Source organism: Patagioenas fasciata, chromosome 3, assembly GCF_037038585.1.
Source record: "Patagioenas fasciata isolate bPatFas1 chromosome 3, bPatFas1.hap1, whole genome shotgun sequence".
NCBI classification, from domain to species: Eukaryota; Metazoa; Chordata; class Aves; order Columbiformes; family Columbidae; genus Patagioenas; species Patagioenas fasciata.
In genome coordinates this window covers 124,062,528-124,090,492 of record NC_092522.1, presented here as the reverse complement: position 1 = coordinate 124,090,492, position 27,965 = coordinate 124,062,528, and the positions used below count along the sequence as shown (strand labels likewise).

The window sequence follows — 27,965 nt, the reverse complement described above, 5'->3', positions numbered from 1 at the left end:
TCCAACCACCCACTCTGTTACTTCACTACCAGGAGCCCTGTGAAGGTTTCAGCCCTGACAGGCATCAATGAGGACCAGGGAACACCCTCTGAAGATGCAGTTTGGCTGGTGCTGATGTGGCCATCGAGTGCAAGACTGGAAAATCCTGCTGAAGAAAGGACACTGTTAAACAAAGCACCACAACGAAGCATTCCTAAAATCCACACAGTACTAATGAGATGGAGTCCTGCAAGAGATCTTCAAAGCAGATCTCCCTTACACGCTTCTCTCTAGAAAGCAGCCAACATATTCAATATGTTGGAGACTTAACCTTGCAGTGGGTTCCCAGATTAAAGAAGTCTATTTTGAAACCAAAATTAGCAAAATTAAGCTCCTTTTCCAATGGAGAAAGAACTTCTGGCTGCGTTTTTATTTCAGATAAAACCTACAGGAGAACTGAAATTCAAGTGGTAACATCTCCAAGGAAACAGCCGGAAAACTTGCGCTCTTTGCAGATGCTGTACTATCCTGTATTTAAAGACAAATTGTACCATATTGTACTTTGCACTTCGGGGAAAAAAAAATGAAAATTGCAGACAAGGGCTTAGTTGGACGCCACAAATCGGCCATGCAGCAAAACAGACTTCGGGCACTGGATCTTGATGCAAAGCAGGTATTCTTCACATCGGTTTGCTAAAATACAGCTAGAATTAGTAACACGAATGCTTTCACAAATATTTTTTTAGTAATTGCTGTATGTTTTCTGTTCTTCTTAAAAGAAGTGTTCTTTAGCACGGAGGAATCACAGTGTCCTCCCTCCACAAAGCTACCACCAAAACCAAACCATTTTCCCTTTTGCCTTTTTCCTTTACTGAGGAGAGATGTAGTTATGGATATTTCTTCACCACGTGAAATTCCCAGTTCAAATCGACACCCACAGAATCACAGAATGGACTGGGTTGGAAAAGACCTCAGAGATCATCCAGTCCAAGCCTTGGTCCAACTCCAGTCCATTGACCAGATCATGGCACTAAGTGCCATGGCCAATCTCAGTTTCAAAACCTCCAGGGCCGGTGAGTCCAGCACCTCCCTGGGCAGCCATTCCAATGCTGACCACTCTCTCTGCACAGAATTGCTTTCTCATCTCCAGCCTCAATTTCCCCTGGCAGAGTTGAAGCCCATGCCCCCTTGTCCTATTGCTGACTGCCTGGGAGAAGAGCCCAATCCCCCCTGGCTAGAACTGCCCTTCAGGTCGTTCTAGAGAGTGCTGAGCTCACCTCTAAGCCTCCTCTTCTCCAGACTGAACAAGCCCAGCTCCCTCAGCCTCTCCCCATAGGGCTTGTGCTCAAGTCCCTTCCCCAGTCTTGTTGCTCTTCTCTGGACCCGCTCCAGCACTTCAATCTCTTTCCTGAGCTGAGGGGCCCAGAACTCAACACAATACTCCAGGCGTGGCCACGCAGCAGCAACCGGGAAACAGGACCCGCATATGTCTGAAGCGACCAAGAAATATCAAAACCAGAGAACATGGTATTATTTTAAAGCTCCTGTCTGCACGCCGTCCTCACTCACGCTCCGGCCCTTGTCACACGTATTCATCAACACTTTGGCTTTTTAACATCCAGGGACACGACACAGCTGGAAACACACAGAGAAGCTTTTTGCTTGAACACTCAGCAGCTTGGACCAAAGTTGTAGTTTCCTGCTTTTGGGTTGGTTTTATTTTCAATAAGACAGCATCAAATGATGATGTTTTTTTTTAAAGGTCTATATTACAGCTATTCAGTTTAAATTCCCCAGCATATATGAATTTTACGTCAACAAGAGTTCCTCTTCCCATACATTCTTCCAGCTTGTAGAATATCACAGAATCATTTTGGTCAGAAAAGACCTTTAAGATCGAGTCCAACTCCACCTCTACATAACCTATATGCCTCTAAAAGCTTTCTATAGCTACCATAACCACTAATATAAGATAAATTAAGGCACAAAGGCAGTCCCCGACCTTGACTTCACACCCAGGCGATGAACTGATGCCGCTCTTAGTCACAACGCCTTGAAAATGAAATGAAATAAAAGGCTGCAGCTCTTTCTTATATAGCTCCCTCCTTCATGATAAAGCTTAATGTCTCCTAAAAGCACATCTGGCCACCCTAATGACGGTATTTGCAGGAAGACTCTAAAACGGGGACCGGCAATTTTCTATCCTCTTCATCTCTGGAAAGCAGCCCCGGACAATAAGAACTCGCGACGGGGTTGGAAATGGCAGCGTTTGGAGGAGGAGGACGCCCACGGTCATTCTGTCCGTCTGCTCCAGCATGGACAGCAGGACATTTCCCCGTGGTGCATCCCCAGAACGCCGCTTGCAATAACAGTATAGTCCGGACAAAGCTGTGGTGGAATGGTACGAAGTAGCATCTGCTGATGCTCGTTGTCTACCTGATATGAATGTTCACAGCAGTGGTGCTGGCTGCAGCGGGTTGATTTTCGGATTAAGACATATATATATATATATATATATATAAAAATAATAGGGATAAAGCGAGGTACCTGAAATTACAGCAATTTTCCATGACCCGTGCTCCTCCTTGGCTATTCTTTCTGCTTCCTCCATCAGTAACATACCAAATCCCTACAATGGGAGAAATAACAGGGAAATAAAAGATAAGTTCTGTAAAAATAGAAAGCATAAGCAAGGTCAGGATGCAAGCATCAGTACAGTTCCAAAAGACTCATATTTTTGCCCCAGGAATGATCAAAACCTTACTGCTGGAGGTGAACCGACGCTAAGCTTTACAGTGGAGCATCAATGGGGTTTTATTGTGATTGTGAAATTATCCATGGGCAGTTCTGCTGTCCGGCTGCTTCTCAACGCCAGGAACACAATGGAGTTAAATCCGTTGATATATTAAGTTGGTAGGTAACCTGTAATTCCTGGTGAGGTAACTGATCCTAAACAACAACCACCCATCTCAACAGCCGCCTTACTAGACCCGGCTCTCCTAAGCTCAGCTTGTGACACAGGAGATGCCCAATCCAGAAGAATCGCAGAAGAACACGTTAAGATTCTGGACTAGATCCATGTCTCTATTTACATTTGGAAATCCTGCACAGCAGGAGAGCTGCGGGAATCACAATAACGCTTCAAAATAAGGGAATAGCCTTTCCACTCTATTTAACAACGTTGTTGTCCCATATATCTGGGAATAATTGATTGGATTAATTCACTCCTAACATTAGGATGCAGGAAGTATACCCGGCTCTTTGTTCATCTGTTTTCCTGACAAGACGTACAAAATTGGGCTGTGGCGACGCTGAAGCAGATGCAATTTAATTCTAGAAAACATTTAACACTTAGAGGCATTTTTAAATAACACACAGAACTCTTCACTCTGAAACATTCTCCTCATCACAAATTGCCCCCACGACTGTGAAGAACGCTCTCTGATTAACCTCTTGAACGCTGACTATTCCAAATGAACATGAGTGCATCATACACCATGAAATTTCAATTTGCAGCCTATTTTAGTGTTTGTAGCTGGCTACTTTCAATTGATTTTCTTTCTCTCTTTTTTGCTTTTGTATTTATTTTTTTTTAATGCTTGGGATGACCACTTTTCCCTTCCAAAATTTTATTTCCCCCCCAGCCACTGCCTTATGGTCACACATCATCACCATCTAGCCAAACTGCACCTTAATGCATATACTCAGGGTAAGATTAATAAATGTGGACTGTGAACTGGCTGAAGGGAAGAAGCCAGAGAGTCGTGGTCAATGGGGCACAGTCCAGTTGGAGGCCTGGATCTAGTGGAGTGTTCAAGGGTCAGTGCTGGGACCGGGATTATTCAATATATTCATCAATGACTTGGATGAGGGAATAGAGTGACTGTCAGCAAGTTTGCTGGTGACACCAAGCTGGGAGGAGTAGCTGACACTGGAAGTTGTGCTGCCATTCAGAGACCTGGACAGGCTGGAGAGTTGGGCGGGGAAAATGTAATGAAATAGAACAAGGGCAAGTGTAGAGTCTTGAATGTGGGCAGGAACAACCCCAGGTTCCAGTGTAAGTTGGGGAATGAGCTATTAGAGAGCAGTGTAGGGGAAAGGGACCTGGGGGTCCTGGGGACAGCAGGGTGAGCATGAGCCAGCACTGGGCCCTTGTGGCCAGGAAGGCCAATGGTACCTGGGGTGGGTTAGAAGGGGGTGGTCAGTAGGTCAGAGAGGTTCTCCTGCCCCTCTGCTCTGCCCTGGGGAGACCACACCTGGAATCTTGTGTCCAGTTGTGGCCCCTCAGTTCCAGAAGGACAGGGAACTGCTGCAGAGAGTCCAGCGCAGCCACCAAGATGCTGAAGGGAGTGGAGCATCTCCCGTGTGAGGAAAGGCTGAGGGAGCTGGGGCTCTGGAGCTGGAGAAGAGGAGACTGAGGGGGGACTCATTCATGGGGATCAATATGGAAAGGGGCAGTGTCAGGAGGATGGAGCCAGGCTCTTCTCGGTGACAACCAATGATAGGACAAGGCGTAATGGGTTCAAACTGGAACACAGGAGGTTCGACTTAAATTTGAGAAGAAACTTGTTGGGAGTGAGGGTGTCAGAGCCTGGCCCAGGCTGCCCAGGGAGGTTGTGGAGTCTCCTTCTCTGCAGACATTCAAACCCGCCTGGACACCTTCCTGTGGAACCTCAGCTGGGTGTTCCTGCTCCGGCGGGGGGATTGCACTGGATGGGCTTTTGAGATCCCTTCCAACCCCTGACACTCTGGGATTCAGTGAAATACAAGGAAGTTAATTTAAAGCATCGGCCTGGAGCACTTCTGGCAAGGAGAAGAAACTGATTGTTTCTTTAAGAAAAATCTCAGTCTAAAGGTTCTAAACCTACTGGGGCAAAATTTAATTCTCATTTTTGCTCACCACAAGCCACAGCAAGTTCCATGCAGCAGGAAGATAATGTGCCATTTTCATACAAGTCACTGCAAGGAATCAGAACCGCGGCTCTCCACTCAATTCTTCACACGCTTTAAGATACACATGAAATGGCTTCGCAAGTGCGTCTGAAGCAAAAAAACTGTCAGACCCAACTAAGCCACTTCACTCATGTCTCGCTACATCACTTAAACTGATACACATCGCAGAACTGAAGGTGGATTTCTTGTTTTCGTAGGACGAACGCGTTCAATAAACGTTCCTTTGAAAGAAAACCGGGTAGTGCTGAATAAAATCTTGCCTTCCAATATGTAATTATTTCAGAAGGGTAATTCGTCTCTCAAACAAGATCTATTTTCAAAGGAAATAAAAAGAAACAATGGCTATATCTCCTTTGTTTCGTTTGCAGCGAAGTCTTATGTACCGTACAGGAGATCAAAGGAAAGATGCTTCAGAACCAAAGATGCTTCGTGCTCGAAAGGCAAATTAGCACCAGCGTACGTGAGTTTGTATTGTATGGGCACGAAGCAACGCTGACAGCATTGACTGGCCTTATTTTATCTCGGATAACTCATGATCATGCCAGCAAAAAGCTCAGGAGCAGCACAATTTCAAGAGGTGAACCACAAAAAGCGGCTCAAATTCAACGCTGTTTCTATTGTAGCGAGCTATTCAAAGCAACCGAGTGAATCTCAGGTGTTAAATGAATTTCTTCTCCAATGATATGGGGGGAAAGGGTGCAGGAAAGAGGCGCAGCTGTGAAATAAAGATGCCTCGTACCTGGTGCTGGAATTTGGAAGGGTCCCGGCTGCTCACGGGGACGACGCTGCCGTACACGTGGAGTTCGCGGACGATGGAAACTCCTCCTTTCAGCTCCGCTCTGAATGACTCCTCGGAACATTTCCGCAGGCGCAGGAGCCCAACCAGGATGTCCTGCTCCGGGTCTTCGTAGGACAGGAAGGTCTCCCAGCCACCGTTAGCCACATAATCTCTTCGGACTAATTCAATCTGGGCAAAGAGAGGAAGCGGCGATGAATACAAAGAGGGAAAAAACTCCTTTAAAAATATTTAAGTGGCACGTTGAACAGACCAAAACCAATTTCATGGGTCCATAAAGTATTATGATTCAGGGAAAACATGAAGTGCTTTCTTAAAGGCCAATTTAATTCTAGATGGATTTTAGCAGCGCTGGGTAAGAACCGCTGTTACCGCAGTCACATTAAAGATAAAACATGCGCCTATTTAATAGAAATGTATTTGCCAATGGGACAGAACTGCTCTTGTGTCCCTATTTGTGAGCTTTCAAGAAGGGCTGCTAACCCTTATGGTTACCTCTTTGTAAATCAGGAACCCAAAACCTCTGTTTCTTGAGTTATTTGAGTTTCATAATCACTGCAAAGCGATGGGGGCAGCAGCTCTCACCACTAACCAAGGGATGTGTTCTAATTGAAATTCAGCTCCGGTTACAAACCTGCTAATGTAGAACGAGCAGTTTTGAATCTGCCTTCACTAAATCTGCGTTTAGGTCCATTTCTCTACCGCTTTGCTAACGGAACGGCTTGAGATGTCCACAGAACATGGGTCTTCCAAGTAGCACTTAACTTCTTTATTAATTATCAATTAGTTCCTTCCAGCACCGTGCAGGATCTACCGACACGAGCAAACTGTGCTGTGTAACAGGAGTGGATCTGGAAGAGCTGTTGGTGAGCGATTATTGCATTACGTGTGCTTTACAGAATCAGCAGGAAGCATTTTCTTATTCAGATTGTACTGAAGACACCAAAACCAGCCAGAAAATTACCCTGGGAAGTGACAGTAACAACATATTCCTTGCCTCAAATCCAATTTTTGATAATGATCTAGACAAAGGCAGCTCTGAAGATCAGAACAAGCAGAAGGGAAGAGTTGGCCAGCTGTGGAGAATACAATAAAGACCATGCTCTTGTAGAAGAAAATACGTCTGCAGAGCACCTAGAAGCTATAAAGAGCAACTGGTGGATAAGAAAGCACGAAGAAGAAAAAGCTTGGGTTTGAATTGATATGATGTGGCTCAAATAGTTGCCCATCTTGCTGTAGGGACTCAATAGAGGAGTGGCAGCAATAGTTTGTGATATCGAGAGCCTGGTGCCAACATAATATAGAATTATAGAATAGTTTGGGTTGAAGGGACCATTAAAGCTCCCCCAGTGCCACCCCTGCCATGAGCAGGGACATCTTCAGCAGCTCAGGTTGCTCAGAGCCCCGTCCAGCCTGGCCTGGGATGTCTCCAGGGATGGTTCAGCCACCACCTCTCTGCCCAACCTGGGCGAGGCTCTCACCACCCTCAGCACAATTTATTTCTAAAGAATATGCTGGGAGGTTTTCGGTAGAGACAAGTCCTGGTCTCAGTCCCGTGACCTGGGCACCCATCACCAGCTGGGGTGCCTTACGTGCGCTCCTGGAAGATGCTTTCTAAATCAACCCAAAGGAATCACATTTCTATGTTCTTGATGCTTTCCAAGCGGGGGATGACCGGAGGATGTGCTTCAAAAGCACTCCTTGATCTGAACCAAAACCATCACACGGGTACATCTGCCATCATTTTAAGAGACTACTTTAACTTCAGGAATTCAAACGCCAAGGGCAAGTGTCAGTGGATGCCTTGTGCACCAGCATTTCTAACATTTACACCCAGTATAGGACTAATCCCTATGTATACGTTACCGTGCTCTTCCCTGCCCCACTACAAAGAGTAAAGCAAAGAACCTCAGTCTTTTCTCTGCAAATCCCCTAATACCCAGAAAGCCATGAATTAAAGATTTGTTTACAGCGAAGCCGTACGGATGCTGTCGCCTGCCTGCTCTCCTCCACGGTGAAGCCCGGTGAACGCAGCTCGCAATTAAACCCCTCGCTGCCTACAGAAGCTCATTTGGGCGCTGACGTGCGGCTCGCGGGGTGAAACGCCGTGTCTGCCGATGTGCCACGTTCTCCACCAGATCAACTCCAGCCTGCGTGTCGGGACGGCTGACACGCGCCCATCCAGAGCTACCATTCCGGATGTAACACGGCTGGCAAAATGGAAACATGGAGGAAAAGAAAAGAGCACGAGGTTTTTAAAACACCCAGATTCTGCGGATCATTTTCCAAGTTGAAAAGCAGAAAATATCATTAAATGCTGCTATACTAAATGTTCGAATTGGTAAGACTGGAGAATTCCTGGTTGAATGAGGATGAAACAACAGGAGTGGAAAACGTGGCTCCATTGCTCGTCTCCAGCAGGGACCAGATGCCCCATTGCGCCCACATCCAGTCCAAAAGCCACTTGTAGAACAAGAAGATGCAAGATCAGGAACCTTCATCAGAAGGTTTTATATTGTGTGCATTTCTAAAGCATCATAGGCATGTATCAGCCAAGCTGATCAGCTCAGAAAAGCCCCAATTTGATCGAGTTTTTGTTCTCCCTGGGGCACAGAGCGTCCTGGATAGATGAATCCCCAAGGGGTTTGCAGGGACTCTTGAGACATACAGAATATTTTTCTTCTGGTATAAACATGGCCAAATCCAGCCTGAATCCCATCCCAGTTGGTGGGTGCACAGCGATGTGCGGCTGCCGTCCCCACAAACCACCCCATGTGCTGGGATGATCCACCTCACCAGGGTGATCAACCATTTCACTTGCAATCCTATTAAATGTCTGGTTTCAACTTACTTAGACAAACAAAAAGGAAAACCCAGTTGCCGATTACACTCAACCTAAACCAGCTACTCCCAGCCCCAAAAAATCTGCTTGATTCCTACTGAGGCTCTACATCAACAGTCAACATGGCTTCACCAAGGGGAAGTCGTGCTTGACCAACCTCATTGACATTTATGAGGACACAACAAGATGGATGGATGATGGCAGAGCGGTGGATGTGGTCTACCTTGACTTGAGTAAGGGATTTGACAGTCTTCCACAGCATCCTCACAGCTAAACCTCATGAGGAAGTGTGGTCTGGATGATCGGGTAGTGAGGTGGACTGGGAACTGGCTGAAGGGAAGAAGCCAGAGAGTCGTGGTCAATGGGGCACAGTCCAGTTGGAGGCCTGGATCTAGCGGAGTGTTCAAGGCCCAGTGCTGGGGCCGGTATTATTCAATATATTCATCAATGACTTGGATGAGGGAACAGAGTGACTGTCAGCAAGTTTGCTGGTGACACCAAGCTGGGAGGAGTGGTGACACTGGAAGCTGTGCTGCCATCAGAGACCTGGACAGGCTGGAGAGTTGGGCGGGAAAAATTTAATGAAATTGAACAAGGGTAAGTGTAGAGTCTTGAATGTGGGAAGGAACAACCCCAGGTTCCAGTGTAAGTTGGGGAATGACCTATTAGAGAGCAGTGTAGGGGAAAGGGAGCTGGGGGTCCTGGGGACAGCAGGGTGAGCATGAGCCAGCACTGGGCCCTTGTGGCCAGGAAGGCCAATGGGACCTGGGGTGGGTTAGAAGGGGGTGGTCAGTAGGTCAGAGAGGTTCTCCTGCCCCTCTGCTCTGCCCTGGGGAGACCACACCTGGAATCTTGTGTCCAGTTGTGGCCCCTCAGTTCCAGAAGGACAGGGAACTGCTGCAGAGAGTCCAGCGCAGCCACCAAGATGCTGGAGGGAGTGGAGCATCTCCCGTGTGAGGAAAGGCTGAGGGAGCTGGGGCTCTGGAGCTGGAGAAGAGGAGACAGAGGGGGGACTCATTCATGGGGATCAATATGGAAAGGGGGAGTGTCAGGAGGATGGAGCCAGGCTCTTCTTGGTGACAACTACTGATAGGACAAGGGGCAACGGGTTCAAACTGGAACACAGGAGGTTCCACTGAAAGAGGAGAAGCAACTTGTTTGGGGTGAGGGTGTCAGAGCCTGGCCCAGGCTGCCCAGGGAGGTTGTGGAGTCTCCTTCTCTGCAGACATTCAAACCCGCCTGGACACCTTCCTGTGGAACCTCAGCTGGGTGTTCCTGCTCCGGTGAGGGGATTGCACTGGATGAGCTTTCCAGGTCCCTTCCAACCCCTGACATTCTGGGATTCTGTGATCAAGATCATTATCTTAATACAAAACCCCACGTTTTGCAGGAACAGCAGCTTATACATTTTATACTTTCTGCTCAACACTAATACAGGATCTAACCCATAACAGAGCTGTCGCTGTCCCTCGCCTTTCAAAAACCATCAACCTCTTTACAGCAACAACTCACTAAAGCATTGTTAAGGTTATTACGTAGAGCTGTGTAGCCTTAACCATTCTGAGAGCAAGAAAATACTTACGGAGAAACGCCACTAATTGAAAAGGCAGCTCAGAGACAGCTACGGGCAAGGAAGCTACTTCAAATTGATTTAAAAAAAGAAAATACACTTTTTAAAGCAGACACACCATCACCATTGTAAAAATACACACAGCCCACTGATGCCTAAACAAAAAGAAGTTGCAAAAAGTGTAACTAATTACAGCAAGCGATTAATTTATTGTAGCTCTGACATGATAGCCTCTCTTATCAAGAGGATGCGTTGTTTACTTCGGAAGGCAAGGAAAACATCATACCTTGTAATTAGTCTAAAGAGCATGAAAAATTATCCCATCTTCGAATATTTCTCTTGCTCGCTGTCATGATAGATTTTGCTGCGACGACATAATGACATCCTCCTGCCACTCAGACAGATGAGTTTAACAAAGGGGATTTTCCACAGAACGTTGCTTTGAAAGCCCTGTGATAAGCTATTTGCTAACTACTCAATACATTTACAATTTAAATGAGATGAGCGCTGCTGACAACAGGCATCTTGGGAAGATATTTCATGGAATGACCACAGATCAGATAAGAGGAGCAGAGCACAAAGGCTGCACGGCCTGTGGACAAACGAGCCTGTACGGCCTCAGTTCTCCCAGAAATCTGCCAAGAATAAGATCATTTATTCGGGATTGTTATGTATTTATGTATGCTAGACCCGGTTAAACTACTGTTAGGCAGGATGGGAAGAGTTGCGCTCCATCTGAATTCACACAATGGCAGGAGAAAAATGGAATATGACTCCTGGTAATCTCTGATTTGCAAAGTGAGAACATGTTTCATAGAATCATTTTGGTTGGAAGAGACCCTCAACATCATCGAGTCCAACCATAACCCACCCCTGGCACTGCCCCATGTCCTGAGAACCTCATGTCCGTCTGTCCAGCCCTCCAGGGATGGTGACTCCAGCACTGCCCTGGGCAGCCTGTTCCAATGCCCCACAGCCCTTTGGGGAAGAAATTGTTCCCCACATCCACCCTCAACCTCCCCTGGTGCAACTTGAGGCCGTTTCCTCTGCTCCTGGCGCTTGTTCCTGGGGAGAAAAGACCAACACCCTCCTTTCACGTGTTTGTAGAGAGCAAGAAGCTCTCCCCTTGCTAAACTCAGAGAATATTCATTCTACTTTAATTCTGGCACCCAACTCAGAGTCTCTTTGAAACCTAAATAACCAAAGCACAAGCGAGAGGACCTGTGTAAGGCATCTCCCTCTGTGCTGTCACACAAAGCCTAAGCCCAGTTTAGTGCTGACATTTAAAACCCACTGTACAGAAGATGAGAAAGGAATGCCGGTGTGATTGTGAGCCAGCGTTCTGCCCAGGCCGGCACTATCTTCTGCTTCACACAAAGAATTCTTGTTGGAATGCAAAGGCAATATATGATGGATAAACTCCAGACTCATTTCAGTCCCTCTTCAATGTCAGCAAAGGGACAGGAAGAAAATACTTTTAGGGTATGATTTATATGTAGGGTATGATTTACATTAAAAAATTCATTTCCTTGAGTGCCGTGGAGCTCCTGAGCACTTTTGGGAAGGACCGGACCCTCCTTGTGACTACAGTGAACAGGATTAGTTCCCTAAACTGGATGCTTGAAGTTCAGCAGTGAACCTTTTCCTTTCTATAAAATAAGCAGAGCCATCTTTTTGTGGACCGATTCAAGACTTCAGGAACGAAAACCACAACAGATGTGTCATATGCTAAATGGATCTACTCTTACATATACATATATACAGGGTGTTTCAAGATGGACCCAATTTCAAAGATACAGTGATTTCAAATTGGGTCGGTCTTTTTGAAGCACCGTGTACATCCACGTGCAGAAGCGTATTTATACACTCATATTGTTTGCCTATATGAACATGCACATCCACAAAAAACAGGCTGTAAACTCATCTTCCTTCCTGTTCAGCATGCACACATGGCATTATTCTTATTATCTAAATCCCAAATTGTAATGAGGAAGGAGAAAAGGGAAGGCAGCTATTTTGTTATAGCGGTGCAAATATCAAACAAACTGCTGGCTGCAGTCGGTTTATTGAACACGGTGGTCCATAAATTTCAACATGTGACTGTGCTCAAACAAAAGACATCCAGAGCTGCAGGGAAAATAAATGGGAAACTGGATCCATCTACAAAGGCGGGACATGCAACAAATGGGTCCCAACGCCTCCACACCAAACACGTTACAAATTGTGTCTGAAACAAGCTCCTAGAAAAAAAAGACAAATCTTACCTGATATGGTCTCACTTTATGGTGAATTTCTTGAATTCCAACCTCTCTTGTTCTTACATCACGACACTGGGAAAAGAAAGGGAGGACGAAAAAAATTATATAGGAGAAAAACATTAAGCTCTAGAGATTTCCAGCCACCTATTGGGTTCCAAACGAAACTGAAATAGCATGAAGTTGCACAGATTAATTTCAAATGGGTAGACTTCAAAATAAAAGTGCTCACCGATCCATCCCTAATATACCTCGGAAAGAGGTCTTAGTGCTAAATGGAAAGGCATGCTGGCAAAAATCAATTCACTAAGCAACTATTATGGCTCATGAGGAAATGTACACTTTGATTCACAAACAACAAGGTCTGGAGGCAAAATCAACGTACAGAGAAAAAATAAGAGGGGAAAACAAAATGCTTTGGCCTAATCCATTTTTACCCTGGATTTGGAAGGTCTAACGTTGGCAAAATTTATGCCAAGGCATCCGAGAGTCCTTATACAGCCAGTTTTTGAACCTCAGCAATCCCTGTTTTTAAATAGGAACAGTTGCAGAAGTCCGATCCAAATATCAGAAAGTAAAGCTAACGTTGATCTGGAATCCACTGAGCATCACGGAGGCTTGGGAGCAATGGTGGAGACAACAAAGGTGGCCAAAAGAAATCTTCCTTCCTTAAAAGTCAGACCAGAAGAGATGAGGCTCCAGGCTCAGCGCTTGAGAGGTGGGTTATAATGTGCGTGAACTTTTGTGCTTCTCAGAGCCAACGGAGTTGAGTAATTTGGCCCCCACTCACATCAGCAAACAGTTGATAGTATAAACTTCTACCATTGGAGATGACATGTATTCACATCTTTAGTGGAAACCCAATCCTAAGCTTAACCCAACTTTTGACAACAAAGTGTAGCCACAAGAGTTTTACCCAAAGCAGATGAGTTGCAAATGGCCATTCCATTCCAGAAGATAATCCCCACCAACAGGCTAAAAATGCTTTAACAGCAACAACATCTACTTGCCCAAGTACTTCTAAAAGCCAGACTTTTAGACAGCGAAAGAATGAGGGTGCTGGGCTCTGCTCCCCAGGAACAAGCACCAGGAACAGAGGAAACAGCCTCAAGTTGCGCCAGGGGAGGTTGAGGTTGGATCTGGGAACAATTTCTTCCCCAAAGGGCTGTGGGGCATTGGAACAGGCTGCCCAGGGCAGTGCTGGAGTCACCATCCCTGGAGGGTTGGACAGACGGACATGAGGTTCTCAGGGACATGGTTTAGTGCTGCGATGGTAATGGTTGGACTCGATGATCTTAAAGCACTTTTCCAACCAAAATGACTCCATGAATGTGGGAAAATTCATCTCAAACTGAAACTCAGAGCACCCAGAATGAGCACAGCTCTATCTCACACCCTGTCCCCTTCTGCATGTTCTTAAATTCCATTATCAATATAAAGCAACAATCTCCCAAATGGCAAAAACGAGTGAGTTTGAGTTTGTTTTTCATAGTGGTCTATGGTAAAACCAGGACTCACTGTCGTACCGAGATTCTAGATTGGACAAACTCTTCTGTGCTTTACAGTTTCCTAGCTACACAAATACCACACTAAAAGGCAGAGAAATATCCACTTTTCATTCAAAACCTCAGAAATGCAGAAGGACGATGTGTTTTGGGATGCTCCTTTAAAATCCCGTGGCCCAACCGCATATCTTCCCTTGCACTCAGTGGCTGGCAATCACTGGCCAGCATCTGCTCCCTCCAGAAACATTTCTTTCCAGCTCCTAAAGAATAATTCCTATCCAGCAAGCAGAGACACGAGTCGCACTGTTGGCAGGACTGATCCTCATCCCTTAAATGCACTCCCCCAAAGACAGACGCCAGAATTGTCTGCAAACGTATCAGATTCCTACAAGCCCCTTCCTTCCTTGGCCTTTTCCTCTCCTTTTCCAAGCTAAAAGACAAGAGGACAAAGCGTATTTATAGGAAAACACAACAATACCTTACATTTCAAGCCATATTGCAGCAGACCGGTTTCTCATTCCACCAGCTGCAGTGTTTCTGCCTCACTAAATTAAAATCTGTAATCATCTGCACAGTGGAGATATTTCCAGATTTGGGTATTTTCTAAAAGCGATGACTCCCAGAGCCTGACAAGCCCTTTAATGGTTCAGCTCTGCCCTGACTGCCATGGAGCAGCTTCTCCAGCTGCTCTTGATCGGGTTCAGATCAGATGATGTGGTTTTAGTATCAAACCCCAGGAAGAGTTCACTGTTAGCCCTGAAGAAATCAATTGAAAAGCCTTAGATACACCACAGAGGTTGTCTCCCCTGCCTGGCTTTGAAGCAAAATGTCAGCAGGAGGGGTGGAAGCTCCTGTGGCTGGTGAAGCCGTCTGCCAAACCCTGGCTTGTTACTGGAGAAAGACTGGGAGCAATGATTTAAGGAGCAAGTCCAGGGCACCAGCTTAGGAGAGATTAACCGGCGTGGAAAGCCCAGCGGGAAGGATGACAGCCTGGAGTTTGTTTTCTGATCTTTTGTGCTGCAACTGCAAGATGCAGGTGAGATGGCAAAGGCAGTAAGGAGGCAGATGTAGCCTGGAGAACTATCCATGTTAAATACCAAAAATACAGGGCAGCATAAATTGGTGTGGGACTACAGGGACACAAAGAGCAGCCAAAGACTTCACTACTGCTGGATGCACCAATGATGAGGCTCTTAGGGACATGGGTTAGTGCTGGGTTTAGGTTATGGTTGGACTTGATGATCTTAAGGATTTCTTCCAACCAAAATGATCCTATGAATGCCTTAAAAACCCTTTAAAAAAAGGTGAGCTAGAAAGAAGGAGAGCTAAATCACAATACAGATGCATGGAGGAGTTGTGGTGAGGATCTGCCCCTGCCTGAACACCAGGGCGATTAAAGCCCTTTGGAAAAGTCTCAGGGAGCACAGGGTTTGCATGGTATTTTGTCTAGGAAGCTGGACATCCCAAGAAAGGAAGAACTTGCCCTAACTTTACTGAGGCTGTCGTGTATTGACAAGGATCATGGCCAAAACATTGTGGCAAAACTAGTTCCTCCAGCCCCAGGATCGTCAAAGGCTAAAAGGAATCATTCCTCAAACACTGTGGCAGGAGATGACACATTCAGTACAGGGTGAACTGTGATTTATGGATCAATGACAAGCTAATGAGCCACAGCCCAGGCCGGCTGGCCAATACTGGAGGTGGGGACTCTCTTTTCCTTTTGAACATATAAGAGTAACACCATTTTAAGTTTTGCCGTTAAAGTCTCGTTAAGTTTTGTATTATAGCTACTAACAGTTGCCAATCCATTGTTTGTAGAAGGACTTTTGTTGTTAATGTATTGATAAGTTCTGTGACATCATAAAATACTTTTGCCATGTCACTAATCGCTGTAATTATTATTCCCACCATGTGCTTTTAGTAAACTCATAATTGGATTGGAGCCCTGGAGTGATTGTCTGTCATTCACTTCACATAACTCTGGGTTAATTCTGCACAGTTAACTCACACCTGATCTCATCTGTTGATCAGGGCACGTGTCACGTTTGGAGTGAACTCATCCCTCATCCCATCTGCTGGGATGGGACAGAGGGCTTGCAAACTGTGGCTGATAACTGGGTTTCGGAGAGAAGTTCAAAGAGCGAGAGGCGTTGGAGACAACCGTGGTGGGCACCGGGAATGCCAAACGCCACAGCGACCTTCCGAGGAAAATCAAGACTGGGCATACGCACCTCTTTGTGACTTCAAATATCAACGTAATTCCTCCCTCTCTCCACCCCCGCTCGTATTTTTATTTGACCTTAGAAATATCAAGAATATTATGTCTCATTTGTTTGTGCTGAAATCTCTCTTGCAAGATTTCTCTGGCCTCAGACTAAGAGCTTTTCTTCCAGTTGTTCAGTCAAGTAAGTGCGTGCGTGGGAAAAAGAAAAGACGGAGAATTTCTAATAGCGTAAATTAAAAAGAAACCTCCCTGCATTCTCTCTGATTCAAGGGTTTCATTCTGGTAAAAGGATGGAACATCACAAACCAGTTACCAAGTATCTTCAGGAAGTGAAAGCGCTAAACTAAAAACCAACCAAACAAAACCAGCTTTTCAGAAGCATTGGGTTTAGTCATTAAATTTTGGTTTTTGCGGATAGTTTTAGTTCAGCAGTAAATCTGGCTCCTACCATGTTTCCTGGTCATTATTTTCCTCTCTGTGTGTGAAATCATCAAGTAGTTGTTTATTAATATTAATTAATATTTTACCTGTGTCCCGAGATCTTTCATCCTGGCCAGGGCGAGCTCGCGCAGGTTCCCGTGCTCCACTCCTGAGCTGACCAGCGGCATGGGGATATCTCTGCAAAGAGAAACCAAACCCTCAAACAACTGCAGCAGCAGACAATACACCATAAAGCACCATTACAGTCTCCTAAGTTTTGCTCTGTCACCTGGGAGTCTGGTAAAATAAAGGATCATCCAGCAGAGCGTGAGTCTCGCCCAGGACTCCAGCTCAATGTTCTTCATGGTATCTGCTGCTGGAGACCAGAATTGGGAAGGAGATCGCGTCTTTCTGCCGTCTCCAGGTTAAATGGCCATCAGGGAGAATTAATCAGAATTACAACATTTTGATACCGGGACGCCAGCTGCTTCAAAGCCAAAAAGTTCTGTTTAGCAAATGATTTGCAGCAAAGTCCAGCCAGAAAGTCTATGGCATTAAAACAGGAATGTAAATCATGAGGCTGCACGTGGCAGAACTCGGTCCTGCAGTTCTCTGTGGGGGTATTGAATGAAATCTGAAAGCAAGAGCAGGTTTGGCCTCTCCACTGCGCTTCCCCTCTAGGGATTAAATAAGGAGGATACCAACCCTTAGGAAAAGACAGATTTCTGCATCACATCGAGCTGAAAAAGAAACACGTGGATTATTGGCACATCCCACTCCATGCTCTCCTTCTACCTAACGCTGTTCTGTATGGAGATTTCAAATGTTTCTCCTTCCCCCTGCTCAAAATCCACCCTGGCATCTGTGATAACACCCCCAATGCTCCACTGTGTAATCCAGACCCAGGGAAATACGGACTAAAAAGCAGAAAAGATACTCAGTAAATCGTACAACAGGTTGGTCTCCAAACAGCACTCAGACATTGGTGAGTATTTAATCCATCTGTGCAAGCATCCAACAGAATAAAGAATAGAATATCACATTAAAAAACCAAAACCAGACAGAGAATGGGCTGGTTGAGGGAATTGGTAATGTAATTAGCTTAATCCATCTTGGTTCAGCAGTGATTGAAAGTCCTCACCAGCCGGCAGCTGTCTGATGACCTCCGCAAAATGTATTAATTGATCTATTCAGCTCCTTGAGGACGTGCATTCACACACGGCCCCGTTAACAATTTACTATTTTTGGCTGCGGCTCTATAATAGATAAAGGTCTTCAAGGGTCCTAAAGACCTGATCCTCATGCTGCTTCAGTCTTGTGATGCTGCCGAGGGGGCAAGAAAAGGAGTTTTCCTTTCCTGTTAAGAATGAAAACAAGGGTATCAGAACTTCAGGATTTTCCTCCCATTTCAGCATCGCTCTCTGACGTGGATGGATGATGGCAGAGCGGTGGATGCGATCTACCTTGATTTCAGTAAAGCATTTGACACAGTCTCCCACAGCATCCTCACAGCAAAACTGATGGGGCTGGATGATCGGGTAGTGAGGTGGACTGGGAACTGGCTGAAGGGAAGAAGCCAGAGAGTCGTGGTCAATGGGGCAGAGTCCAGTTGAGGCCTGGATCTAGTGGAGTGTTCAAGGGTCAGTGCTGGGGCCGGTATTATTCAATATATTCATCAATGACTTGGATGAGGGAATAGAGTGACTGTCAGCAAGTTTGCTGGTGACACCAAGCTGGGAGGAGTGGTGACACTGGAAGCTGTGCTGCCATCCAGAGACCTGGACAGGCTGGAGAGTTGGGTGGGAAAAATGTAATGAAATAGAACAAGGGCAAGTGTAGAGTCTTGAATGTGGGCAGGAACAACCCCAGGTTCCAGTGTGAGTTGGGGAATGAGCTATTAGAGAGCAGTGTAGGGGAAAGGGACCTGGGGGTCCTGGGGACAGCAGGGTGAGCATGAGCCAGCACTGGGCCCTTGTGGCCAGGAAGGCCAATGGGACCTGGGGTGGGTTAGAAGGGGGTGGTCAGTAGGTCAGAGAGGTTCTCCTGCCCCTCTGCTCTGCCCTGGGGAGACCACACCTGGAATATTGTGTCCAGTTGTGGCCCCTCAGCTCCAGAAGGACAGGGAACTGCTGCAGAGAGTCCAGCGCAGCCACCAAGATGCTGAAGGGAGTGGAGCATCTCCCGTGTGAGGAAAGGCTGAGGGAGCTGGGGCTCTGGAGCTGGAGAAGAGGAGACTGAGGGGGGACTCATTCCTGGGGATCAATATGGAAAGGGGCAGTGTCAGGAGGATGGAGCCAGGCTCTTCTGGGTGACAACCAGTGGCAGGACAAGGGGCAATAGGTGCAAACTGGAACACAGGGGGTTCGACTTAAATTTGAGAGGAAACTTGTTGGGGGTGAGGGTGGCAGAGCCTGGCCCAGGCTGCCCAGGGAGGTTGTGGAGTCTCCTTCTCTGCAGACATTCAAACCCGCCTGGACCCCTTCCTGTGGAACCTCAGCTGGGTGTTCCTGCTCCATGGGGGGATTGCACTGGATGAGCTTTCCAGGTCCCTTCCAGTCCCTGACATTCTGGGATTTGGTACAAATTTCTCCAGCATAAAGGAGGCCCAGTATTTTACTTTCCTCCCCTGTTTTCCCTGCTGTTTGTTCAAAGACTCTGTGAAAAATTCCTCCAATCTTACACTCACATGCCAAAAAGTTGAGATAAAATACAATTAGCTCACCAGTTCATTTATTCAGTGGATTTCTTTGGGTAAATAAGACACCGAAGAGCCACGAAAACATACTTCAAAGAGCTTCAATTAGAGGAAATGGGCACTTCACGTTGTGACTAAAGGGCTCACTAGAGGAGAAGGGCATTTTCACCAGAGCATGTTAGATCTACAGTGATAATCTAACTAAACGCCTTTCTCCTAATTATGGAACAACTCCAAAAAGACAAGCTGTACGTATTTTCCCCATAGGGATGCAGATAAAGCATCCCGACATCTTCCAGTCCCAGGTCTTCAGTTAAATCCTGAATCGGCCATGAAACAGTAAATGAAGTACTGCATATAAAAGATAGATGACAAGATACAGTGACTTGAGTAGCATCTGCTTACTAGGGAGCAAACTAAATTAAAATATGTATGTGAAAAATAAGGTTTTTAAGCAAGAAATAGGTTTTCCATCCCTGCTTCAGATTATTTAAATAAATATCTGTGTGCATGGTGAGCGTCCACACGAACTGCATGTGTTAAATGGCCACAAGACAGCACTGTACCAGTGATGTTAGGACTTGTTAAAATGTTAAACAAATTCGGGGATGCGGGCGATTAAATCCTGACCTTATTAATGTGCAATTTGCCAGAAGCTTCGCCAAGGCCTATTTAATCTATTTCGCAAACATTTTGCATGACTTAGGACACTTGTGAAGCCGCTGATTGAAACACACTGTGAAAGTCTAAAGGGCTTGAGTCCGCTCTCAGCTCTGACTTACTACACAATCTCAGTTGAATAAGTACTTTATTTCTTCATATCTGCATCTCCCCATCAGTCCAGTGAAAATAACATTCATATAAACCCCTGAGATTCACAAAAGGAGAAGTCTCGAGGTGTGTGGCACTACCCCTGTCATTTCACACCTTCTCACACACCAAAGCACTTTGGAGATAATGAGGTTCACAAACGTTGAGGACAAATACAGTATTAAGCATCTCCGATAGTTACAGAACACCCTGGAAGATTTATTCTCCTCCAATCAGCCATTAGCAACAGCATCTTATTTATCTTTTAAACATGAATCTGGTTTCCTGAAGGACTTCCACAGTGTTTTGTCAGCAACACCTCTCCAAAGCTCACCCCACTCCTTAAACTGATGATTTTGAGCATGCGAGGGACTAAAACACATCAAGTCTCTTATGTTTCTTCAAAAACTGGTACCTGGGGACAGAGACCCCAAATAGTGGTTCTAATAAGGAAGGGGATAGATAACTCAGCCTTTTCCTGATGGTGTTTGCTACAAAATGCACATATCAAATGGGTGGTCAGTGCACAGAGAGCTTGGGATAAGTAATATCTGAAAGGATTGTGGAAAAAAAGCCTGAAATGCAAAATGTGAAGGATGACGGACTCGTGGCAACAGGCTGGAGGGAGATGGGAAGGGCCTGGGGTGGCAACGGAGAAAGGGAGAAAAGCCACTGTCCTCAGTGAAGCAGAGTGGGGAACCGGCCACAAACCTTTTTAGAAATCCAGTTTAGTTCATGATTCTGTTACAGAGTCACACGATAGCCCCGAAAGCAATTTAGATCAAAGTAATAGCTTTTGGACTTTGCACCGGAGGTGTAAAAATCTCTAATCACCACGAACAAGTAAGACGAGCCAGTCGGTAAGAAAACAGCAATTGCACTGGAACACAGTAACTGAGCAGCAGATGACAGCTCGACGGAGAAATCCTAGTGAGCTTGGGCAAATCAGCACTCCAAGGAAAGACTTCTCCAGGCCCGTGTTCCTTAGGAGAAGACCTACCAGGCTAAAAACTCATGAGAGAAGAAACCTGTTGGGTTTAGATGCGATGCTATGGTGATAGCATCATGAACAAACGCGTCGTTGCATCTACAGCAGAATCACAGAATCGTTTGGTTGGAAAGGACCCTTGAGAGAATAAAGTCCAACCATAACCCACCCCTGGCACTGCCCCATGTCCTGAGAACATCATGTCCGTCTGTCCAACCCTCCAGGGATGGTGGCTCCACCATTGCCCTGGGCAGCCTGTTCCAATGCCCCACAGCCCTTTCCAGGAAGAAATCTTTCCTAATATCCAATTTAAACCTCCCCTGTGCATATTTCCACCATTCATTTTCTGGAAGATGAAGATTATTCCTCTTACCAAAGCTTTGTCTGGCTGCTGCATTAATACTTTTCATCTCTCAGAAGAATTATCCTGAAAAAAATACTTTTCACAGCTTCACACCCATGACTTACTCATATTAGATAGAGACCAAGACATGAAGAACTTCCCTCCTCTGCTCTTCTCACACAAGGACCTCATGGTTCACAGCAAAACCTCCTCCGAGTTTGACCTCAAGCTTCCCTGAACTGCATCTCATCCCATCTCTATCACTCCAGCGTCTCCACCACCAGGTCCTGCTTGCACCTCCTCTCTTTCTCAGCAATATTTCCCAGCCCTGCAAGATTTCCTCAGCACCTTAGTACTTTTTTGTGTCATTGTTAATAAATACAATTTTGAGGAGAATCAGCTTTTCAATGGATGTTTGAGAAACTCTACTAATAACCCCAAGTCCGTACTTTCTTTGTCAAAGCTACTCAGTGCTTCTTGCCTTCAGCCACTTTCTTCTCTACCATCTTTCTCTGCTTATCCCTGCTCCGTTGTATTTCTGATACGGCATAAAATCATCAAATGGTTTGGGTAGGAAGGGACCTTAAGGACCATCTAGTTCCAACCCACCATGGGAAGGGACACCTTCCACTAGACCAGGTTGCTCAGAGCCCCGTTCAGCGTGAACTTGAACACTTCCAGGGATGGGGCATCCACAGCTTCTCTGGACAACCCGTTCCAGTGTCTCACCGCCCTCATGATGAAGATTTTCTTCCTTATATCTATAACCAAATGCCTTAGAGAAGTCCAGGCAGACGAGGTCTAATGCACGAGGCTCCCCAGTTCTGCACACTTTGAAGAGCCAATTTGCACTGTTTCCAGCTCATGGATATGGAAGCCAACCCAGTATTGTCTGCACACGCAAAAATAGGCACTACAGCCTCTCCTCCTAATATCAGACAGATGGAGGGGATAACAGCAGAAAAATAATCCAAGGAAGACCCCACACTGAAGATGTAGTGCTAAATAGAAGTATTATCTATTGTTCTGGGAGGCAAGTGACGGAAATAATGGCACAACCATAGTACACTGATGAAAACCCTGCAACACCCACGGGGAAAGAAAGGAAGTCTCTATAGCCAAAAAAGTATTACACACCTTGAAGCTCCTGCAATAATGGTAGGAAACTTCCCCCACAGCCAAGAGGCAATTATCTATCAATATCATTAAAGTACAACGTGTGCTGCAGCCCCAGCAAAAGCGGAGCCTCCAGAAATCTTGACATTTCTGGGGGCATTAGAGAGGCGGTTCAGTTTAAATAGCTTCTCATTCTACTTGGCCTTTCCCATCCTGAATAGGTAGGGAGTAATTTTAAAAATATTTAGTGCAATAATGATTAAGACTGTAAAATCATAAAAGCCTGAGTCAGATCTCGCTGTAATTAAAGGAAGAATCCATCCAAGTGTCATAAATCAAGGCCCGCAGCAGCAAATTACCTCTGAACACGGTACACACGTGTCCATGGGGGGACGAGGGCCAGGATTCTGGCCACCAGATCCACGAGAGTGCTGGGGGGGTAGCTCTTGTATCTTCCCGTCTTCCAGAGCTCGTACAGCCCCGTGCCGCGGATCACCAGCGTCGGATAGAGCTTCATGCCGTCTGGGCGAAAGGCAGGATTCTCAAAAAACTCCTGCACAAGTGGAACAAAACATGCGAGTCAGGGCAAAACCGAACTACATTCCCCGCGGCTTCAGCGCTAATTGCAAGGCTGATTTCATAAAAGACAATTGTAAATACGTTTGAAGAATTACTGGCTTACACTGAGTTGCCAGCATTTATCAGTTTATGACTTTTTTTTGAAATAAAAGAGCATGTTCTAGATTTAAAGAGGCGCCACTGAAGAAAAAAATCCACGTGACGATGCTACAAGTGAAATCTGTGCGTTACTTCTACCTTTCAGCACGAATTCAATAGATACTGCACCATTTATTGTAACAGACTCTGCTCGGAATTAGAACAATAGAAATGAGTGTGCTTGTCTTCGATCTCAGCAGACCACATTTAGAGATTAATCAATGTGTCTGGGACGCACCATTTGAATAGCAACGAAGAAAAACAGATTTATTCCACAACGATGTTCTGAACAATCGCAGAGAACGGGAGGACAAAGTGTATCTCCTGCTAACTCCTATGACTAAATCCCAGCACAGTACTGCAAATTGAGCAGCGCTATGCACTGAACAACGATCACATTGGGTGGTTTTTGCAGATTAAATTGCAGTAATGGCACTTAAAATCATATCACTTCCAAAAAATCAAAAATGGGGCAAGGCACCTTGAACCATGCAACCATTAAAATGACCGATGTGATGACATGGTTCTCATTATATTTATTTATATATCTGTGTATATACATATAACAATACCTACGGGTCAGATCTAATACTGAATCAGACTGTTGCACACTTGAAAACCACCACTTGACCACTCTCCAGCATGGTATTCTCATAGTAAATAAAAACCCACAAGTTTGTTAAGCTGAGTTCATGGAGCTCCCCACCTGGGCAGCTCTAAGCAGCTCTGTCAGCTCCCCGTGCTTCACAAACCCCTTCTTTAGCAGGGTAAAAAGCAGCAAATGGTTTCCTGCTAGCTTAAGCAGAGCAGAACGGATCTGCACAGACTGGAATACGTGCCAAGTCCAGCTCGAGGATGGGAGGAGGTAGCAAGGCCAGGGGAACAGCAGGACCACATCGGGCTGTATGGGACTCCCTGCCCAAGCCTGGGTGCCCGCGCTCCTGGGCCATCCCACTTGCTGTGCAGCTCCAGGGAAACCAGAGCAGAAAGTTAATCCAGCTGAAAAAATCAAACAGTAAATATATATATATATATATATATATGTCTTTTCCAGGCAGAGCAGCCTCCTGAGTCATTTATACACATCCTCACAAAGAGACTGACTGAGTCAGTTTGAGACAAAACAAGATCTGGATCATGGATGAAGTCATAGAATGGTTTGGGTGGGAAGGGACCTTCCCAGCTCCCCCAGTGCCACCCGTGCCATGAGCAGGGACATCTTCACCAGCTCAGGTTGCTCAGAGCCCCGTCCAGCCTGGCCTGGGATGTCTCCAGGGATGGTTCAGCCACCACCTCTCTGCCCAACCTGGGCCAGGCTCTCACCACCCTCAGTGTCAAAAATTTCTCCCTCATGTCTGAATCTCCCTTCTTTAGTTTAAAACCATCACCCCATGCCCTGTCACAAAAGTCTGTCCCCACCTTTCTTCTCAGCCCCTTTTAAGTCTGGAAAGGTCACAATAAGGTCTCCCCAGAGCTTCTCTTCTCCAGCTGAACACCCTCAAGCCCACACGGCTGCTGCAAAATGAACTGTTAAATCCTGTGTTCATGGTCTAATGAAGCTTCAGCCACCACCATCCCAGCAGCGCTGCTGGCTTAAGGTGCAGTAAGTCCCAGATGGACCCATAAAGAAAAACCAACCAAAAAAACTACCACAAGGGGGAGGTACTGGTTTTAAATTTCGCAGGTTTGTTTTAACTTTAATTAACTTGCTGACTTGAGTTACCTGCAGCTTTGCAAAAAGGTTGTGCCAAAAGCTGCTCGGTGATGAGAGAACCCCATCCAGGCATGGCCCTGTTGCCCTCACCTCCTTATGGAGTTACTAAACAATTTGTTTCATGCAGAAAGTGAGATCCATGTTCTTCAGCCTCCAGGAGAGATAATTGATTCATTTCTCCTCAAAGAGGATCCAAGACACAGATCAACCATCCCAGACGGGTAACAAACCCTGCAGCCCATTAAGCTGCGCTGTCTGTGAAGTAAATGGTTTACAATGGAGACAGAATCATAGAACTGTTTAGTTTGGAAAAGACCCTCAAGATCATCAAGTCCAGCTGTTCCCCCACCCCTGGCACTGCCTCATGTCCTGAGAACCTCATGTCCGTCTGTCCAACCCTCCAGGGATGGTGACTCCAATGCCCAACATGCTGTTGAACTGGGCAAAAGTAGATCAAGACAGATGACTCCCAAGCCTGGCATCAAGGTGCTTGCTCTGCAGCATGTGTAGATGTAAGGTTGGTCTCCTCCTTTCCCCAGGACTGTTTATGCCCTCCAAAAACACTCCTGTTTGTCACGAACCTCTCATGCTCACCACAAGATGAAAAAACATATGTTTTGCCAGCTCTGTGAGATACTAAAATCATCGTGATCATCTCTGAGGACAGGACATAAACAACTTATCTGGAGGCACTCTGGGCTGGTTTGCACTGCAGCTCCAAGGCAGCAGATGTGATGGTTCTCTGCCCTGCTCACGATTCCAGCCACGCCATCCTGCTCCCAGCCTTGTGTCAGCTCCGGTTCCCGACGGACCCTTGACCAGGATGACTCACATCACTAATGCGAGAGAACCCAATGTGCATTTTGAGGGGAGAGCATTTCTTTTCTGTCAGCATTGGGCTGGCTTGGTCTATTGAGCATCACCGATGAATCATAGAATATCTCAAGCTGGAAGGGAACCAGAAGGATCATTGAGTCCAACTGCCAGTAAGATCTGGATTGGACGGATTGATTGGCTGAGGCCAAGTCTGAGGTTCAACAAGGCCAAGTGTCAGGTCCTGCGCTTGGGTCACAACAACCCCATGAATGCTGCAGGCTGGGGAAGAGCAGCTGGAAAAGGCCCTGGGGGTGTTGGTGACAGTGGCTGAAAATGAACCAGCGTGTGCCCAGGTGGCCAAGAGGCCACCAGCATCCTGGCTGGGACCAGCACTGGTGTGACCAGCAGGCCCAGGGCAGTGACCGTCCCTGTGCTGGGACCTGGGGAGGACAAACCTCCAATCCTGGGGGCAGTTCTGGGTCCCTCACGCCAAGAAAGGCCTTGAGGTGCTGGAGCGAGTGCAGAGAAGGGAACGGAGCTGGTGAGGGGCTGGAGCACAAGTGTGATGGGAGCGGCTGAGGGAGCTGGGGGGTTCAGCTGGAGAACAGGAGCTGAGGGGAGACCTTCTGATCTCTGAACTGCCTGAAAGGAGCTTGGAGCCAGGGGGGTCGGGCTCTGCTCCCCAGGAACAAGCGCCAGGAGCAGAGGAAACGGCCTCAAGTTGCACCAGGGGAGGTTGAGGTTGGATGTGGGGAACAATTTCTTCCCCAAAGGGCTGTGGGGCATTGGAACAGGCTGCCCAGGGCAGTGCTGGAGTCACCATCCCTGGAGGGCTGGACAGACGGACATGATGTTCTCAGGGACATGGGGCAGTGCCAGGGGTGGGGCAACGGTTGGACTCGATGATCTTGAGGGTCTTTTTGAACCAAAATGATTCTCTAATTCTACGACTCTATGAAAGTAAGGTCAGAAACACGATCTGTCCCCCTGTGACAAGTCTGCTTAATGTATCTCTTGAACACGTGCGTCCTCCCCCCTGCTCCGAGGGTTCGGTTTGACGTTACAGGTCATTCCTGTGGCTGGTGGCTGTCAGGTACAGCAGACACGCTCTGCCCTTGGCTGACCACCTCTGTGCTGGCCCTGGTGCGCAGGTGATGCTCGAGGTGCAAAAAGTGAGACAAAAAAATAAATCACTGGACTCATTTCCAAAGCAGTCAGCTGAAGCAGGTGTATAATCCAAAGTCACACAGTAGCGGAGGGTCAGACAAATAATTCAGAATCCCGTTGTCCTGGAACAACCCCAAAAGGACAGAATTCCGTCTTTTGTGGGTGGTTAGGGGAGCTCTAATGTAAAGCAAAGTGACTGTGAAAGAAGGAATAAGAAAATGGTGTAAGAGGTGATTGTTCTGACGTGAGGAACGATGGGTAAGCGGCACCGAGGAAGAGAAAGACATTAAGGTAGGGAAGCAGTGATGCTTCCCCAGTGAGATATCGGAAGGTGAATAAACCACACCAGCAAGGAAAAAAGGCTTCCAGTACGGTTATATATATGAGTATTCGCAACGATAGCGAATGCAAAAGCATGTATGATTCACCGGTCAGGATGCTGAAACAGCCCGATTTGCATTGCAGATCAAAGGCGGCCGTGGACGCGGTGCTGAGGTTAAACCGTCCAGCAAAGGCAAGGTCAAAAGTTAAGGTTTCCAATCGCATCCTGAGTTTTGCCACTTCATACACATGGCGCATTTCACGTCAGTATTTTAAGCCAGCTGATAATGCTGCTCTGTATTTCGGCAATGCTGGCATTGAAAATAAAATCGATACATTTTCATCTTTACTTCTTATACTATTTCTCAAAATACTCCTCGAGTTTAATTACTTAAAAAATCATTAATTTTGAACAATACAATGAAGCAGTGCCTCCTTTTTTCCCCAACCCCCTTTTTCCAGTGGTAAACTTTAAACAGTGCTGGTAAATCCCAATATTTAAAGGCTTAACCTTTTCCCATGTACAAAGTTTTGATTGAGTCTCTCAGGAAACAAAGGAACTATAAAATGCTAACACATGCCAAGCTTCAGTAGGAATTGTAGCCTTCTTTTTCTAATTAGACACCTTAAAAGGTGTCTTTGACTGATAAAAACATTCCGAACAGTTTGCTGCCAAAACAAATTCAATCCCTAAAACAACATTTGTTCCAGAGCCCACCATCCACAGCATCACT

At 46.3% G+C, this 27,965-nt stretch overlaps 1 protein-coding gene across 1 annotated transcript in view; it reads right to left on the bottom strand.

The window, feature by feature from the left end:
• ELP3 (elongator acetyltransferase complex subunit 3) overlaps positions 1 to 27,965 on the bottom strand; it is a 102,525-nt gene that overhangs the window by 20,925 nt on the left and 53,635 nt on the right. Inside the window, exons 10-14 of the mRNA XM_065834344.2 lie at positions 22,856 to 23,049; positions 16,652 to 16,742; positions 12,405 to 12,470; positions 5,672 to 5,899; positions 2,527 to 2,608 (exon numbers count right to left, since the gene is read on the bottom strand). Coding sequence (XP_065690416.1) covers positions 2,527 to 2,608; positions 5,672 to 5,899; positions 12,405 to 12,470; positions 16,652 to 16,742; positions 22,856 to 23,049 — 661 coding nt within the window. The remainder of the gene's footprint in view (positions 1 to 2,526; positions 2,609 to 5,671; positions 5,900 to 12,404; positions 12,471 to 16,651; positions 16,743 to 22,855; positions 23,050 to 27,965) is intronic.